The 19,980-nt window shown below is 35.7% G+C and overlaps 1 protein-coding gene across 5 annotated transcripts in view; it reads right to left on the bottom strand.

Annotated features, from left to right (window-relative positions):
• Positions 1 to 19,980, bottom strand: part of LOC150109825 (uncharacterized) — a 441,768-nt gene that overhangs the window by 30,695 nt on the left and 391,093 nt on the right. For all 5 annotated transcript variants that reach the window (XM_090414208.1, XM_090414244.1, XM_090414315.1 and 2 more), the window contains 2 exons: positions 14,711 to 14,994; positions 1,775 to 1,835 (listed from right to left, as the gene is read on the bottom strand). In XM_090414208.1, the coding sequence (XP_090270334.1) occupies positions 1,775 to 1,835; positions 14,711 to 14,994 (345 nt within the window). The remainder of the gene's footprint in view (positions 1 to 1,774; positions 1,836 to 14,710; positions 14,995 to 19,980) is intronic.

The raw sequence follows: 19,980 nt of genomic DNA, 5'->3' as shown, positions 1-19,980 counted from the left end.
GAGCCAGACCCAGGAGAGATACTAATGTTGAAGTAATGCAGAAATCATATATTTTCCATATACAAGTAGTCAAAAGGTGTCACACCTTATTATTAAAATACTCTAGATTAGAGATAGATGTTGAAAGTTTTTTCACTTAGCTATACTATAAATTAAATTCTTGGTTTAATTCTTTATCCAAGTGTAAGCAAACAATGTTTGTAAGTGAAGTATCTTCATGACTGGGCTACTAGTATATAGAGGATAATGACTTCACATCATGTTATGTAGCAAAGTGAGGGCTCTCTCAAACTTGAACTCACAGTGTGCTGCCATCTTAGTGTTTTTTTTTTTTTTAGAGTGAAAGTTGTAATACTATGTTTTGACTTAAGCTCCTGAGTTTTCCTAAGGTACAAACAAAATTCAAGAAAAATGCATTTACAGCTTGTTCCTAGAAGAGACACTTTCATTGACTTCACCTTCAGAGGACTGTTCCTTGTCATCTTTGTCCCTCTCAGAGGAAGCAGTGGGGAAGGGGATATGCTGTTGTTATAGCAGTTAATCCTATTGTGAGAGGGACAATGTCTTTAAGGGTAGCTGATGAAGGAACTGTAATGTTCCTTCATCCTTGTGAGATTGTAATAGATACAATCTCACAAGCCAGCCATATTCGGACCAAAAGTGTAGAATAAAAAAATCACCCTTACCCGTTAGAATTATGATACTATGGAATAAATTACTCACTGTTAGAAAGAACACTGTACAGGCTATCTGTTGGTACTAGATACTTCCAGTTTTCCAGTTCAATGTTGCACAAAATCAGACTAAAAAGAAAAGTGATCAGAGGCACATCTGAGCACTTGTGTGTGTGTGGTGTGATAAATTCACATAAAGAGTTCAAGTGAATTTATGTACATTTTTATGGTGGAACATAGTATTAGCAATGAATAGTCTCGTGTTTTGGAGAGAAATCTAGTAGCCTTGTAATAACATTGATATACTATTTCTGGAGTATTATTCCTGGATAATACAAAGAGATGAATTTTAGCACCTAAGTGTGTGAACCCATGCCCTGCTTACTTTAGGCCTGAAGTTGCTTAAAAAGCTTCATGTTTGGTCTCTAGAGCAGATTATGTAAAATAAAATAAAGATATAAAGGTTATATGGGAGTCATAAAAGTCACACTGATTTTGATTATCATCCAAGTTGGTTAAAGATAGTACATATTTGCTTGAAACACCATATTATGCATAGACATAATACCAGTCTTTAAAAACTATACTCAACACAATTCTTTCAAAATGTATTCTCTTCAGTGAAGATGATAATTAAGTCAAGTGAGACTTTGTATCTTGGAATATACATTCATCTATTTTGTGATGCAATAGGTCTAAAATAAACAGAGAGAGAGAAACACCTCTCAGTTATCCAGTTGCATTTTGAAATCATTCTGAACAATTAACTGAATGTATTGTACACAGTGTTTATTCAGGAGTCTGATAAGTTTTTGGTTGTATGATGATTAGATAACAGAGATCACTATATATACTAGTTAATTCTGTTTTTGTTTCATTCCAGAATTAACCGCAAACTACTCCTCTTCCACCCCCCCTCTCTCTCTTTCACACACATACACACTACATATGTAATGTTCGAAGAAAAAGTAAAACATCCCGAACGGATATTGTATTCAACACACTAATATACCTAAAAAAAACTTCAATAAAATTAACTACAAATATCGATTTCTACTTCAGAATGAAACAATATGTACACAACTGAAAAATCAACTTACCTTTCTCATACAATCTTTGCTTGGCGATATCGTTTTCTCGTCTAGTTTTCTGTGGTGCAGTCTAAAACAATATGGAAATAATTAGTTTAAATAAAAGCATTAATCATATCATTAATACTTATACGTCTCAACTTTATATATCAACCCATTTGCAAGCGACTACTTGCCAGTCAATAATCAAATCTGAAGATCCTTCACCTCTCTTTCAGGCCTCCATTAACAAGGTGATATGGTATTACACTATACAACAAAATTCATCTATCACTAATCTTTCAAATAAGCAAAGACTTCATGTCTAGCTAGCTGCTTCATATGAATCTTAATAATGCCATGATAAGAAAGTCAATCCTGTCTACAACATATCCCAATATACAACATCTAGCAGAAAAGTAATGAGACAAAATTCAGATAAAACTGTGTAATTCAATTAATCATCTGATACATTGTGGTCACCTTCAGAGTAATCAATACCCCCTCCCTTCATGCACAAAATACACTGGTTCCAATATTTCCTTCCATGCAGTATAACAGGATTGAAGGCTCTCTTCTGTTAGCGAATTTATGATCTCTGGATGTTTTCAACAGTCTCAAAATGAGTAGGTACTTTTCATTTTGTACTTGAGCCTGGGGCAAAGAAAAAAAAAGTCACACAGAGACAAGTTGAGTGAGTATGGTGGCTGTTGCAACACTGGAATGCATTTTTTAGATAAATACTTGCAAAATTGACAATGCAGAATGAGATGGGTCATTGCTGTGATGCAAGATCCAATCATTCACAATCTCTAGACCATATCTGTAAGATGTGTTTTTGCAGCTATTCAAGGATTTCCATGTAGTTTGATTGACAGTCACTCCAGGAGGAGGTACAAATTCTTGGTTGATCATGAAGTGGCTATTACAAAAGATGACAATTATGGTTTTACATTTTATAAACCACATGCTTGCTCATGCTTTTTCTCCCTTCCAAAAACATCTTGTGCCATTTAAATACCTGAGCATGGGATAAAGACCATTACCATCTGCTTGCTTACTTAATTTTATCAAATATTTCAGTAGCACTGCCTGTTCAAGAACTTGCCTCTTCATTTTTGTGATGAACCCACCAGACATACTCTTATTAAAAACACAATAACTTGACAGGTGTTTACTCCACCAACAAGAAACTGGTACTGACAAGTTAATTATATATGTTCTCTGGCAAGTCAGCAGGATGAAAAATTTATTTCCTTGAGTCCTAGGCAGGCTTCAAACCATCTTTCCATCCAAATGACAACCAATCATCATTATTAACTTGGCTAGATGACACTTTTGGATATTTGATTAATAATATTGGAACCTCCTACCAGAAAACAACATGCCAAAGTGTTTAATGAACAAATCAGGCTGGCTTTATTTATTTTTGACCCCCCTCCTCCTCTCTAGAACTTGAATGTTATTATGTCCATAGACTTTGTCAGCAAAGATTATAAACAATGAGCAGTCAGACAATACTACCTCTGTCAATATTCAATTGTCTGCAATTGAATAGCAGTTTGCTAAGTATTCCCTGTGCCAAACCTAATCAAATGCTTTTGAAATGTCAAGTGTGATAACATGGTTTTTTTTTTTTTTTTTTTTCAAGGCATGAGTCCAGAGATGGATTGTGAAGGCTAGAAGATTAGTTGTGGATTGCAAGTCTATATTACTGGTCACTTATTAGTTGGTGTATCTCCAGATGTGCAGAAGTTGGCTATTGAAAAACCTTCTCCATAGTTTTTGAGAGAACATAAGTGAGTGCAATTGGATGGTATTTTGTTGACTGGCTTTTATCACCTTTCTTTAGAATGGGCTGGATATGGACTTGTTTCCATGCCATAGGATAGATGCTATTATTTGAATAGGAAGTGGCAACATAGGTATTATATTCTGGGACAAAAGATTTTAACACAATAGGTAGGATACTATGAGGACCAGATTACTTATTTGTATTCAGGTTATTAAGGATTCTTTGGATTTCTTTCTGAAGCTTTCTGGAAGATGATTAATGTGCATGGAGGAGTGAGAAGTCCTTTGTAATGTGTGTGTGTGAGAGAGAGAGTGGTTTTGCTGTGGTCATCTATGCAGGAATTGGAAGAGAAGAGTAATGCCAGTAAACTGGCCTTTGCAAAGGACCAGAAGGCACAAATTCCATTTGGATAGGAGGCGAGTTTGCAGCATTTAGCTCTTTAAAAAATCATTTCAACTTGCTGATGGGTTTTTTTTGAACTGCGATATAGGTGGAGTGAACAGCTGGAGTTTTTTTTTTTCTTTTTCCTGTAGCATTGGTACACTTATAAGAACCTAGATTTGGGTGAATGAGGGATAAAGGCTTTCCTTTTTTGTGAGGATGATTTTTGTTGTTCAGTCTGAGTAAGTGTTTGGATCAGGAAAAGTGAAGCAGTAGTTAGACCATATAAAGGTGCATAAGTGATGGGGGTTATCCCATTTGGCACCCTGGTAGTGCCAAAGGATACAAGACAGAACTGTTGTATGAAAGTTGTTCCATGACAAAGAAAATTTGTGTGAGGTTGTAGTCTAAGTTACCAAGAGGAGGACTCCACAGTATATTTGGAAGGGGTACCTTGTTAGGAAGAGTTCAAGTGTGTTGGCAGATGTGATGGGGATGTCAGATATTCTGGTATGAAATGGATGATCTGTGTTATGGCATTGCTAATGGAAAATATCTGGATTCCTGCCTGCTTAATCAGTGGAACAGGAGAAGGAAAGCCAATCTGAGTTGTGGTCATTAAAGTCTCCAAGAAGGATAACTGAACTTTAGAGAGAGATAACTGAAGACGTCAGAGTGACTATTGGAGTGTGAGAGTGATAGAGACTGCAAATGAAAGCAACAAGGTTTAGTAAAGAAATTTTGAATCAAAGCAGACCAGTGGGAAGGTGTGTGTGTGTGTGTGGGGGGGGGGGGGGTAATTGAGATTTAGCACTCTGACATGGAATGTCAATTCTGATGGATTCTCAAGTGCCACCCTTGTAGTGGAAGGAACAGATTCACTAGAAGTAACCAAGCTATTAAGCAATCACTTCAGTAAGGTATTTACTCCAGACAGACTATCAGTTATGGATGGGAAGTAAAAGAAAAAATATAAGTTGAAGAGGTAGAGATATTTAAGCTATTACAAGAGCCTGATTTGAATGCCCATTGCACATGACCTAGTTGCTTAAAATGAATCTACCCATATTTCTTATGAGTGATGTTGTGGATATTACAGACTAATCAATATTCCTAGTTGGTCATCAGAGTTTTAGAGGAGCTAATTAGGAATCACATCCAGATGTCAGTTGACAGCACTGGAATCCTCTGCAGAGTACACAGCATGGCTTAAAGGGAGGTCATGCATTAGGTTTGCTCATGTTCTAGTGATAGCAGAGTTAGACAAGAGGAATGGATACCACGATGTTTCTGGATCTTGTTAAGGCATTTCACAGATTCCATATACAATGTTGTTCTAAAAATCTAGATGTAAGAGGGAGAATTCACCATAAAATATTATTACTGGACTCACGTTTAATTTAAATATCTTTTATTTGTAAAATTTTCAGCTAAGTTTCGTAGTCATCATCAATACCATTATAGGAAAACACACAAAAAAAAGAGAACAACAATTGAACTGAAAGTACATGTGATATTATACACACTATTGGTTGCAGGAAAATAGCTTCATTTGTATTAATGGATATCCAAAATAAATTTACAATAAAAAATTAATCACAAATTAAGGAACACATAAATGGTGAGTGTTAGTCAGTATAAGTTCCCAAAATTGAGAAATATTTAAGAATCATTTTTGTTCAGGTTTGGATTGTGTGCTTCACAGCTTTTTTTTGTAGTCTTTCCAGAAGAAAATAACTTTTGTGTAGCACTTTGGTTTTGTTCCACTGAATCCTGTGTTTTGAAGATAGTGTGTGTGGCTTGCTAATCTGGATTTGTTGGGTTCTTTAAGTGAAATGTATTCCTGATGTTCAAGATAAATCTGTGCACAATGAAAAGTCTGTCCATAATAACACAAACCATAAAAGCAGGGGATTCTGTAAACTCCAGGATAAGAGGAATATATGTCTTTAGGTGAGATAAGGAAGGTACTAAATTTGTGAACTGGACAGAAGAGACCTGTAAGTTAATCCGTCAAAGTAGTCTTGCTATTTTTTCTGAAAGTCCTTCTTGAGATAGACTAAGATGGTGGCCATTATTATTATTTATTTTTTGATAGTTTTTGTATTATACCCATTAGAGATAAAGGTCGTCCCAATAATAAACAGTTTTTTTTGTTTAGAAGAGAATCTGCAGAACATATTTTATGAGTTCTGTTGATTAAAAATTTGATTACACCAGATTTCTGATAAGGGTGATGATGTGAGTTAGAATCAATGTATTTACCAGTATGTCTTCCATTTCTAAGTTATTGTGATATAGTGCTGGAAGATGGAACACCCAGGTTGGAAGTTACTGAAATGGCTACTGGGGAAGAGCAGAGAGGAACTTCCAATGAAGTTAACAAGAATGATGAAGCTGGATCAAAGCCTTCTGGAAGTTTAACTTCTGATAGAGTTAATCTCAGAAAAAGATGCCTCGCTTTACTGATTTATATAAAACAGGAACATGGAATGTAAGAAGTATGTATCAAGGAAAACTGTAACTGGTGAAGAAAGAAATGAGAAGAACTCGAGTTAAGATGTTAGGAATCAGTGACCTGAGATGAACAGGAATGGGTCACTTTGATACTGATGATTTCATGATGTATTATTCTGGACATGAAAATCTTCAAAGAAATGGAGAAGCATTCATAGTTAGAAGACAATACAGAAAATACATTTTGGGTTACAACCCAGTGTTCAATAGAATAATTGTAATCAGAATAAAGGCATACTCAGTGAATATTACCACTCATACAGATGTATGCAGCCACTACAGATTCAAGTGAAGATGAGGTAGAAAATTTTACAACAGTTTGCAACAAGTATAGGGTATTGATTTTCTCTCGATATTATGTGATTGGAATGCAAAAGTAGATGAAAAAGAAGAAGAGGTATAACTGGAAAATTTGATTTAAGACTAAGGAATGAAGCAGGAGAAAGGATGTTTGAGTTCTGTGTTGAGAACAGTTCCTTTATTGCAAACACTTGCTTCTTCACCTAATGGAGAATACAGAAATCTGATAAATTACAGGGTGTTCGGGATAAATTTGACAGTTTCGTAAGGAAAAAGAAAATCTTCTTTGTATCTATTAAATTTAATGAATTGACAAAAAAACATTACAGGCAGAGTTAATTACAATACTATCAACAAGATTTACTCAAAATAACCACCATTAGCATCGATCACAGCTTCAATTCTGCTTCGGAACCTCGAACAAGCTGATGCTACAGTCTCCCTGGGAAGGGCCGCAAAAACTGTTTTAATTTTATCCATTAACTGGGCTTTTGTATTACTGGAAGTGCGATTGGTGTCTTTTTCAACTGCGCCCCATACAAAATAATCCATGGGGTTAAGGTCTGGGGAGTTTGGAGGCCAAACATTTGGACTGGTGAAGTCGTAGAAATTTTCAGACAACCATTTTTGACTTTTCCCAGAGGTGTGGCAAGGGGCCGAATCCTGCTGCCATACATACGGGCTACCCTTGTTATCCAGGGCTTGACTACAGTTAGCAACTCCACGAACAAAGCCCGAATTCCAATGCCAGGGTTCTTCAACACCTGTTCCTGCAGATTTGCGAGGAATTCTGCTGTACGAACGCAATCAGATCGTCTGCTAGGGATCTTTCTTCTTGCTACATCCTCGTAGTCACCATTGCAAGTCTCTAGTTCATGCCTGATTGTTTTTACTGTATTCAGGGAGCATTGGGCAGCAGTCGTAATATCCTTATTTTGATGGCGGGCACGAATCATCATGATACAAGTTATTCTCTTCCATGATTCAGGTGGGTTCCAGCTATCCATCCTTTCTGACATCTTGTATATAAATGAAGAAGGGTCCAAACTTTTAAATGAAGAGAAGTGTGTGTTAATACATGTAACTTACGGAAAAATATAATTAATTATAAATATGTCAAATTTATCCCGAACACCCTGTATATTGTTGCAAGCAGAAGGTGAAGGAGTGCTATCCGAGAAATAAAAACACTACTTGGTGCAGACTATGGGACAGATCATGAATTATTGATAGCTGAAGGGCTAAGAAGAAACAAAATGACACTATTCAATTTGATTTGAAGCATTTAAAATAGAAGTTGGAAAGAAATTAAAAAGTTTGAAGAAGACAGGAAGAGAATAAGAAGAACTGTAGGAAGAAACAAAATGTACAGTCATAAAAGCAGCAAAGAAGACTAAGGGAAGCAACAAGAAAGAAAGATTGTTATCAGAAGAAGCTATTCATATAGCAGTGGAAAGAAGAAAAATGAAACTTCAAAGAAACAAAGAAAGGGTTAGACAAATCAGTGCAGATTTCCAAAGACAGGATAGGAAAGATAAGGAAAAACATCTAAACAAAAGGTGCAAGGAGACTGAAGAAAGCAATATTATGGGTAGAACAAGAGATCTATTTAGAAAAATAAATGATGTTAATGATAATAAGGGAAGTTTATTCCTAGATTAGGAGTTGTAAAAAGTAATTTTCAGGTAAATGTCTAATGGAAGAAGAAGCAGCGGTGAAAAAAACAAAAAATGATGGAAAGAGTATGCAGAGGATTTGTACCAAAAAAAGATAATAATACTGAAGGAGAATTTGAAAGGAGAGAATTTGTTGAGGAACCCATGACAAAGAAAAGAGAAGTGATATCAGCAATGAGATAGCTGCCAAAAGGAAAAGCTACTAGAGTTGATGGTGTATCAGTAGAATTACTGAAAGCAGCTGGGGATGAAGTAGTCAAGATATTGGCTGAAATTTGTCAAACGGTTTGGAAGAAAATATACTGGCCTAGAGATTAGAAAGCATTGGTATTCATCTCAATTCCAAAAAAATCAAATCCCAGAGATTGTGAGAATAATTTCCATCGCTTTAATTTCACATGTAAGTAAAGTTATGCTCTGAAAGTGATCCAACAAACACTGGGCTAACATGTGAATAGAGAAATGCCACAAGAACCAGCAGGCTTTAGGAGAGGTAGAGGAACTAGAGACCAAATAGTAAACATGCGATGGATTATGGAAAGAAGAAGAGAATTTCAGAAGGGCACATTCATCTGTTTTATTGATTATAAGAAAGCTTTTGATTGTGTGGCTCACAAAAGACCGTGGATTGTAATGAGATCAATGGGAACCTGAACATCTAATTCTTTTGATAAGAGAGCTGTATGACAACCAGGAAGCTTTAGTAAAAACAATCATTGCAGAAACAGCATTAAAGTGGAAAAAGAGGTGCGGTAGGGTTGTATACTGCCTACCTTTTTGATACTTATAGTGAATATATTACAAGAATGGCTGATTTAGACAAAGATCCAGCTGGAATTAAGATTGGTGGCAAAAAAATAAATAATTTAAGATATGCAGATGATTCTATTGGTTAAGACAGAAAGTGAGAAAACTGGACCTAATTTAAACATCAGCAAAACAAAAGTAATGGCTTCTGGCAATTTCAATTAATTTATAATAGAGGAAAGTTGTCAGGAACCACATGAGATCAGTTTTTGTAGCATATGGTAGGTGTGTGTGTGTGGAATAGACCATCACTTGATATTGTGAACACATCTTTATTCAAAGTAAACGAAATAGAAGTCGTTGAAAGTTATGATTTACTGGGGTCCAGAATCAGAAATAATGTGAAGATGAAATTAAAAGGATAGTTATGGGGGGGAAACAAGCAATGTTAAACCTGACTATGAAAAATAGAGATGTAAGGCCACAAAGTTAGAATTGTCATAGCAATGGTATTTCCAGTAATGGTGCATGGATGTGAAAGATGGATTATTAAGAAGAAATACAGAAAGCAAACTGATTCACTTGAATTATGAGTGTGAAAGAGACTATTAAGAATTCCATGGATGCAAGAATGACCAATAAGAAGGTTTTAGAGAAGATAAAGACAGAATGCTCCGTGGAGGCAATGATCACCAGAAGCTGGTGTACTTTGGTCATATTATGCAAGCTGATGAATCATTGGAAAAGGCTCGAGGGAATGAGAAGAAGAGGAAGACTACAAAAGAGTTGGATGGACAACATAAAAGAACTTACCAACTTGAATTACAATTACTGAAAGAAAGGACAAGAGGCTGAGTGGGATGGAGAGCCATTGTTCACAGAATCACCAAGAGTCAAAAACAACTGGATGACACGTAATAATAACTTCCATTTCTGAATGTTCTCATTCTACATCAATCAAATGGTAGCTTACAGTTCTCAATATATAGAAAACCAACTCATACTGGTACTCATACATTCAAAAGGATGGGTATGCAAAATAATCTTGTGAAAGATCAATAGGAGAGTGACTGACTGACAAGTATTGGAAAGTGTTGCTATGGAGGTACTAAGAGAAAAAGTGACCAATGATGTACTACAGAGTTCTGTACTTGAGCCATTGTTCCTAACACTGGTGATCAATTAGAGAGCTATCCAGTTGCATATCTGATGTAAAATCTCTGCAGGGTGGCTTAAACTAATTCTATTGGCAGATGTTAAATGTAGGCAACGAAGCTAGAGACTTGGATGTTAAAGTAGATAGTTGCCACCACATTACTATAATGGTTAAATCACTAGGAAACATTAAGCTATAAAAGGAAGTTATTTTTTCCATTTATCCACTTCACGAGACTTTGATAAAATCATATGTGGATTACTGTTTGTAGATATGTTGAAGTGGGTTCCAAGGAAATGGCTGATATTTGAAATGATCCAAAGAAAGATGAACAAGAGATGAAAACTGGCGGTGAATTTTATGTATCATTACAGATGGAGAGAATCTGATCTTCAGGATCATCTCAAAACTAGGAAAGTTGTCAAGAACCACATGAAATCAGTTTTTGTAGCATATGGTGAGTGTGTTTGGAATAGACCACCACCACTTGATATTGTGAACACATCTTTGTTGAAAATGTTCAAAGAGAAGTATAATAGGTATTTAACTATGACTAATATAGTCCTCCCTCAATTAGTTCTTTGGCTGCCTTTGAGGAGCATACACAATAATAATAAAGATAAGAGAATACATCTTCCTCTTTCATAATATTTATATCCTACATAGAGGTTATTTGTCAAAAACATCTTAAATAAACTTTTGGTTTAAATAACCAAATGTATGAACAGAGTAACATTTTATAAAATATTACAGAGGAGCACAATTAATTTCTACCTACTGTCAGAAATTCTTTGGATCTATTTGAGCCTATGTTGTGTGTATATAATCAGACCTCTTCTGATATATATCTGGTTCATGAAGTCAAGAAGCTTTTTAAGTTTCAAAAACCAATGCATTGTTACCTCTGAACTCAGGACCAGTCTTGTTCCCTGATAAGTTTGATACTGTTTAAAGAAAATCCATTACTGTAATTCTTTTAGGACAAATAGCATACTGAAGACATTGACAATTCAGAAATCTCATCATTTGCTAAAGGTGGGTTAGTGATGTTCATAGTAATTCACTTAGATCAGATGAAGAGTCAGGGCAATGATCCATTCATAAATTTCATTTACTGAAAAATAAAATGGATCATCAACCTTGCTCCTCATTTTTTCCCAAAGAAACTATGACTGGTGTCTCTGGTCAGCCTTTAACAAAATGAATAGATTTCAAGAGTATCCAAAGGTCTTCACAGTATGCTGTTGCTGCTAAAAGAATTTGAGTAACAGATTTTCATTTTGATATCAAATTAAGGCTCTTAAAACATTCCTTATTCCTTCTAAATGAATTTCACTGGTAGTGATATTCATTTTAAAGCTGCTTATTTATCTGCTACACTTCTTGCTTTAAAGTGGAAATAACATTTTAGCTCTTTCTCACTTGAATGACTTTACATTCTATTTATTGCTGCATTTCCAGAGATCTTACACAATCCTAAATTAACAAATTATACACCCTTTTAGATGAAGTCCAAACTTAAAGGAAAAAAATGGTTTAAAAAAAAAAAAATCTATGTTCAATATGCTAGACCTCCTGGGCTGTAAGACTTTCTTTCTAAAGTACATAAAAATGTGTTACTTAAACCTGTAGTGAATTATAGTTTTTATCTACTGGCCAAATATCTTGTGTAAAGCCCTTCTTATCTTTAATGGTAATTCTCCTTCTTCTATTTATTAGAGAGGAGAAATAACTGAGTGTTTCAAGAACAAAATCTCTGATACTGCTTTGTTGCTTACTGATCATTTATCAACCTGAATGTATTTTCTCATTCCACTAATATTCTATTAATAGATATATTACAATTATCATCATTAAAAGATTTTCTTCCTGACATCACGAAATTATTTGGATTTGATATTAATAGCAGATGTTTGTCATGTATGTCACAAATTTGACAAACTGGAGGAGCTGCAGTGAGTTCTCTCTAGCAATTACATAGGACATTTTGAACAGCATATCCTGAAAATTTTCACTCCTGTCCTTTCATATTATCTCGGTGTGTGGATGACTGTTTTGCAATTCAGAATGTTTTCCTATGTTTTCTGATTTCAAATGTTTTTCTTTAAATAATTAATTCTATTCATTCCAAAATTAAATTCACTGTAGAAATAGAATTCAAAAGTCTTCCTTCATCATATATATTGCTATCCTATAATATAACAGCCTCATGGATATCTGCAGTTTTTCAGTCTATATAAACAAAACCAACCAGGAGGAAGATACACTAATACACATATACTTGATGTTCTACTGAAACTCTTTTTGTTACAGGAACTACTGCATATTAAATCCACTTTCATATTTAATGGTTATTAATTTGAGTATTTTTTTTAAAGATAATAAACAACAGTGATCACTTTTTGAGGACATTTCTAGGGTTTCCATTCCATTCCTTTATTAGAAGTTGTAGATTTATACAACTCTTCAGGCATTGTATACTGTAAACTTTCTAGGTCTTTTTTTTTAATTCTGCTGCAAGTCAACAACAACATTTCAACATTGTACAAACCCCAAGACACCACACAGCAATGTAATGTGTTTATGTGGATTTGGAGTTAGGGATCAAGATCAGTGAAAAAATGGTGAGGTGCAGTCAGGAAAACTGGAGCTATAGTGGTTGTAGTAATGTGCATGTGTGGGGGAGGTTTTTTGGTCATAGTCAAAAAGTGACTATGACCAAAAAATGAGAAATTTAGTCTCTCAAATGACAAGATTGAACAGGATAGTCAATATATGATGTAAAGGTAGTTGTGGTTCTAAGGGGATACCGAAATAAAAGGGAAGAATTTTTGGTACTGGTCGGCACAACCAATTCCGAAGTCTAATAATACCAAATTATAGGCATTATTGAAACTTGGCTGAAAGTAGATATAGTTGCAGGGAGAGAATGTGAGGGATGTGGTATTGTCAGAATCAGGGAAGATAAATAGAATAGGATGAGATGTGGTAATTCTCATGATAGCAGATTAATTCCAGCCAAAAAGAGTAATAGGGTATCAGGATGAGAGAGATGTGGGAAGCAGTTCATTTGTCTTGGATTAGTAACTTCTCCATGGTCACAGAGATTGGAAGGAGAAATGTTCACATGATCGAAAGAAAATGGAATTTGTTCTCCTACTAAGAGATAATTACTTTGAGGAGGACTTGGGGGGGGGGGGGTTAAGAGTATTGGATCTGGTCATAGGATCATAAGTTCACAACTTAGGTAACCACACTGCCTCTGAACTGAGGATAGTGTGATCATTCAGTTTGATGGATTAGATTGTAAAATGCAGATCAATAAAGAAAGAAAGAATTAATATAGAATTATAGGAGAGATTGTTATGAAAAGCTAAGGAGGCAGCTTGAAGCGGTGACATAACATTTGCAAGGGAAGTAATGTTAGCAATGTTTGGGAGATAGTCGAGGGGTATCTTATGAAAGGCATATATCAAACTGCCTGATATGCTTTCATATCAGGACCCTGAAGGACTTGATAAACTGGAGAATGAAAGAATCATTCTCAAATGAAGAGAGAATTCAGTTTCCATGCCCACCAAGGAACGACACACATGGACACCCACTATCTACAAAGCAATGACTGCTCAGAAATATAATGCCCTGACTGCTCCAGATGCCACATAAGCATTGCAACAAGCCATGACTTGGATCCTGTCTCTAGGTTGTTGCAGTAAATGCCCTCCTAGAAAGAAGATTTACTGCAGTACTTGAAGGCAAGCCCTGAACATAATCAAATGATTCTGTTCAGGCAAGTCAGTGCAGCTCACTTTGCAAAAAGAGAGGGCAAAGTAACAAGACTACTAGGATTCCCTTTCTAGAGATGTTCGGTGAAAAAGAAGCATAAGGAGATAATAATATAATCTGAATTTTCTCATGATGTTCATGCTATCAGAGATAGTAATTAGTATGAGTATATATAAATAATAATACTACAATGATCATAAGAAGAAATTAAATCAAAACATTATTTGTATTAGGTAACATAAAATAAAAACAAAAGGTAAATTAATGCACTCCTGTCATTTACATGTTTTGTTCTTTGTCATAAATTAAAACAACCCCTATAAACAGCATAATGAGAAAATTGTTGGAATGAGAAACATATACTGTAAAGTAAATAAAAATCTTTTGGTTTTATTTACTCGTATCTTTGAGGGAGGGGATGAAATGCAAGAAACTCATCAAGGAAGTTTGCGAGATCGATGCTACTGTTGTAGTTAGAGAGACCCCCCCCAATCCATCCACCTATCATTGAAAACGTTTTTAGATCAATGTGCTTTTTCCTTCATAAAGAAATGCCTTAAATACGTGCTCTAAAAGTTAATTTATAAAGTTCAATAATCATAGCTCACCTTATTTAGAAGAGTTAACTTTATCTGTTGTTTATGCACTGTTTGTTTAATGGGCTCTTTTGTCAATTTTGTAGATAGCTGAGGCACGCTATGAGGAGTTCTAACTATATCTTCTAAAGGCTTCTCATGACCAGATAACTGGGAAATCTCAGGAAATTTCTCTCTATGATCTTTAGTTTCTCTGTTCTTGTCATACTCTTTTTCTTTCCCTCGTTCTTGGGTATCTCTAGATGGTGGTGGAGGCTTTGGAGTGCTCTTCTGCAATATTTTCTTTGCATGTTCAGCTGTAAAAAATATGTAGAACAACAATATTAGGAGATATTGGGCTTGTTGGTGAAAATCTTGAGAGACATTAAAATACAATCAGAAAACTTGAAATTGCTGTTGAAAACTAGGATTAGAAATCAGCTAAAAAAAGAAAAAGAAAAAGAAAAACAAACTATGTAGAAACAACAACTAAGGGAGTTGTTGTTTCCAGTAGTTTATTACTGGTACTGGCAATTGTTGTTTACTACTGGTTACTAGTAGTAAACAACAGTTTACTACTGGTAACCAGAAATTTAAAAACATTTCCTGGCAATATTAATTACTCAAGAGAGCAAAATCAGTATAGAAATCAAGATCTATCAAGCAGATCTTATCATTCATTATTCACTACATCATTTATTACCTTCCACAATTCTTTCAAACAAAATTAAAACAGAAATACGTCCGACAATCAATAAACCAGTTTTATGTTGAACAAAAACTTTGAGCATAACAGACGACTCTTAAAGTTTTGTAGATAATTAAAATATATAATATATGGATCACATTATGAAAGGCTGGCATTAGGCCTGATATCAGAATAAGAGATATTCAATTCATGATGAATATATGATGTCCTCTTAAATAAATCCAATACAAGTCTGCTATATTCCCTTACTAAATTGAATAAGTTATAATAAATTTAGTATGAAAATCAGCTACATTGTGAATAGGGAACTTAACGGCATCGTTTTTCTTTCATTCGAATCGCGAAGGAAATCTCTCATCTCGTCTCCACCATTTCATTGGTCTTTTTCGAAAATGTACATCATGCTACTTCTGTAATTTCCTCGTGACCGCATGCCTCATTTTATTGGCTCCTGCAGAAGAACTGCTTCGTCGTCCTCACGCTATGCGTGACTTCAGCTGTTGCTTGCAATGCTGTTAAGTGGGGCTATATAATGGAGATAGAATCAACTTGTCATGAGGTATAATGCTTAATTAGCATTATACCTCATGGCACTTACCTCTGCTGGACCTTGTTCATTCACCTTGATTATTGACATCAAAGGTTGGTCGAATGGTAGAGCCTCTGCTACTAATGGCTTGCAAAAAGTTAAGCAAGCTTGAGCATGGTTAGTAGTTGGAAGGGAATCAATCATTCGATGCTGTTGGCACACTCTCCTTTGATGAGTCTTTGGACTTCCTGGAGGTGTCACATAATAATAATAATCTTTCAGAACTCTAAAAGAGAAAAAAAGAAAGCAACATCAACTGAATAGATCCCACTATGATATCAAGATTTACAGATTGAGATGGCTTGGACATTTGGAAAAATGAAGAGATTCTGGTTAAATAAGCATTCAAGATGGAATATTACAGAGGAAGACTATCGTGTTGCTGGGATCCAAATGCAAAGCTGTTTAGGATACTATTCAAAACAGCTTTGGTTGAGATGGGACACTGATTGGATTTGAAGAGCTGAGAGTAGAAAAGAGTTGAAAAGATATTGCAAGTACTTCTAATTTTTTCATATTAAGTATACTAAATTATTAATTATAAAAAAACTTTAATTAATAAGTACCTATATTTTGGCAATGTTACATTGCCATCTTCAGGGATCACAAAACAATGATATCTACATGCAGGCACTTACACTAGCAAATGAGGCTGAAGAAAGAGCAACTGAAGATGGTCCTAGAGTCCAAAAAGGTACCTCTAGTGGGCTAAATTAAATTAGTCTTGGCTGTTGGCCGGACGATCTTAGAATGTATGCTTCCCAAATTTGGGACAGTCTCATGCACCCAAATTTGTTAAAGTTTGGGAAAGAATGTATGGTAATTCCATTGTACAAGGGGTGGTGCTAAGACCGATGTATCCAACAATCAACCAATTAGTATCTCAGGAGTAGTGGTGAAGATTTTGGAAAAATTGGTTAGGGCTTGCATTCTGAAATGTGTTGACAGCGAATCTCTACTTTGCAATGAGCAACATGGCTTTATTAAGGGAAGGTCATGTTTTAGCAACTTGCTCACGTTCTATAACAATGTTATCAATGAACTAGACAAGGGCAAAGACAGTGCTAAGGTGTTTGACAGAATACAGCATGGTAGACTGTTGCATAAATTGGAGAATATGGGTTTGGATTATAGAATATTAGCATTGATAAGAGGAAGGCTCTGACTGATGTATCAAAAAGTTGTATATGGGGGGGATGCAAGATTTATGGTAACTAGTGGTGTACCACAAGGATCAGTGCTTGGTCTACTGTTATTCAATCTGTACATTAATGATATCGGGAATTATTTGACAAACAACATACAGTTATTTGCTGATGATGCAAAGATAGGTAGGGTAATTAATCAGGAATGCTGCTGATATGCAATACTTGTAGAATTATTTGAATAGGATGGAAAGTAGGCATGGGGAAATGGATGTCAGTAAATGCAAAGTCATGCACTTTGGCATAATTAGATATCCAATGCTGTATTATATTGGTGGGATTATGCTAGAAGAACTGATGAGGCTAGGGATCTTGGAGTGTTAGTAAATAGGAAGTTTAAGTTTAAGGGCCATGTAGCAAAGAATGCAAATGCAACTCAAAAGATAATTGCAGTGCTGCTAATGTTCACATGTAAAGATAAGGATGTCATTTTGCCTCTTTACAAGGCCTTGATAAGATCTCACTTGGACTATTGTGTGCAGCTTGTCTCCTGGTTTCTGTTGTGATTCTGATATATTGGAAAGAATGCAAAGGACAGTGTTAAAAATGATATCAGGATTGTGAAATACTGATTATGAAGACAGATTGAGAATTTGTAGACTGCAAACAGGAGAAAGAGAGATGATATGATTGAGACTTTTAAATTTGTGGGGAATGGACAGGAGGGCATCCTTGGAAGCTGAGAATGAATGCCACTAAGAAGGGGATGAGGGCTAGATTTTTCTCTCATATGGTGGTGCATGATTGGAATGGATTTCCATTCGATGTAGTGCGTGCAAGCAGTGTGAATGAATTCAAGAATAAGTATGATAGCTCGTGTGTAGTATGTGGCCTCCCTCCATGAGTCCCTGACTCCCTGGAGGCCTCTCTTAATAATAATATAAGGTTTTTATAATTCCATATTTTTGGGAGGGGGTGGTGGTGTGACTGCTGGTGAACGTATCTGTCTGTACGTGTAGGTTTTGTGTGAACAGAGAAAGCCAGCGATTCATGAGGCTGGCATGTAATCAGTGTCTAGGAAAGGGAAACCATTGTTGTTTTCCTTTTCCAAGATAAACTGGATCCTGGGGTGTTGAGAAATTGTGGAGTGTATCTAGGCCATGCAGCCAAATGGCAAACACATTATCCACATAGCATAGCCAAACAATGGATTTATGTGGGGCAGAGTTTAAGGCTTTTTCTTCAAAGGTCTCGATAAAGAAGTTGGCCAGGGGTGGAGAACCTATGGCTGTCCTCTCTATCTGTTCGTAGAATTTTCCTTGCCAAATGAAACAGCCTGAGTTCATTGAAATAGAGCTGAGATATCAAGAGGAATATAGGTAGTTATTAATTAGTTTTTATAATTAATAATTTAGTATATGTTGTCATTTCCTAAAAAGTATGTCTAACCAACGTAGATACTGTAAATGCAGAAAAAAAATTTCAGAAATAGAAACAGGAAGCATTCAGCTGAAGAAAGCTGCAAAGTATGCCAGCAGACACAGCAAAAATTTATATCTATAAATGTTGCAGAGAAGGGAATGGCATATGGATGCAGAGGTTAGCTGCAAATAAACTGGGAAACCTGTAAATCGTCAGCTGCACACAATGGGATGATATCTACCAACAGGAAGTGTTAAGATATCCAAGTGACATAGCTATATCTATAAAGAGTCACATATTTCCAATGACAGGGATGTGACATGGCGAGATTTAACTGCCATTAAATAAGTTACAGACAGTAGTTTGTTGGGTTAGCAACAACATTCATCCAGATCAGCAGAAGATTGCCCATAAGTGACAATGTGAAGGATATCATGATAGGTGGATAATTATGAAAATGAGAAATGGCTAGCACACCAAACCTCTTTAGAATGCTATTGCTGGACAAGGAAGGCAACAGGAAACCACCTTGTTCTGAGCTGAGATTGGCTCAGATCACCTAATAATAAGATCTACATCCTCTGCCCAAAAAGAAACCAAACTTTTTGAAAATAGAAGAAACTAGTGGCACCACCTGTTGTATCTTTTTGGCTTGACACATTTGTGTCAAGCCAAATTTGTTTCATTAGAAGCCGAGTTATAGTGCCAAGAGTAAGTGTGTTTTAAAGAATGGCCAGAAAACGAGTTTCAAACAGAGCTGCGACTGACTTTTGCGTTAAACTTGGTAAACGTTTTACCGAAACGCATCAAATGCTTCAAAAAGCATACGGTGATGAATGCTTATCCCTTACTCAAGTTTACGAGTGGTTTTAAGCGATTTTAAAGTGGTCGTGAGAAGCTTGAGGATGACGAAAAGCCAGGCAGTCCAAAAACTGGCGTAAGCGAAGTTAACATCCAAAAGGTGTGTGATTTTATCAAAGAAATCCCGAAATCATCCGTGAGATTGATTGAAGATGATTTGGGGATTCCAAAATCAACTGTGCACAACATTTTGACCGAGAGTTTGAGCCTTAGTAAATTGAATTTTCAATTTGTTCCCCACAAGTTGACTGACGACCAAAAAATTTATCGAATTGAAAAACTGCTCATAACGATTGTAACTGGCGATGAGCCCGAAACAAAGCACTAGAGTGCTGAGTGGAGACCAGCAGAAAAGGGGCATCCGAAAAAAGTCGTTTGGAGAAGTCAAAAGTAAAGACAATGCAGATTTGTTTCTATGATTCCAAGGGCATTATCCACAAAGAATTCGTTCTACCTGGCCAAACAGTCAATGGTGAGTTTTATCTTGAAGTTTTGAAGCGATTGATAGCGAAAATTCGTCACGTATGGCATGAAATTGTGATGCAGGCAGCTGGTCCCTTTTGCACGATAATACACC

The sequence above is a fragment of the Typopeltis vanoorti genome, chromosome 1, assembly GCF_054136105.1.
Source record: "Typopeltis vanoorti isolate ZY-2024b chromosome 1, IOZ_Tvanoo_1.0, whole genome shotgun sequence".
NCBI classification, from domain to species: domain Eukaryota; kingdom Metazoa; phylum Arthropoda; class Arachnida; order Uropygi; family Thelyphonidae; genus Typopeltis; species Typopeltis vanoorti.
Note: the sequence above shows the minus strand (reverse complement) of the source record. Positions and strands in the feature narration are given on the sequence as shown.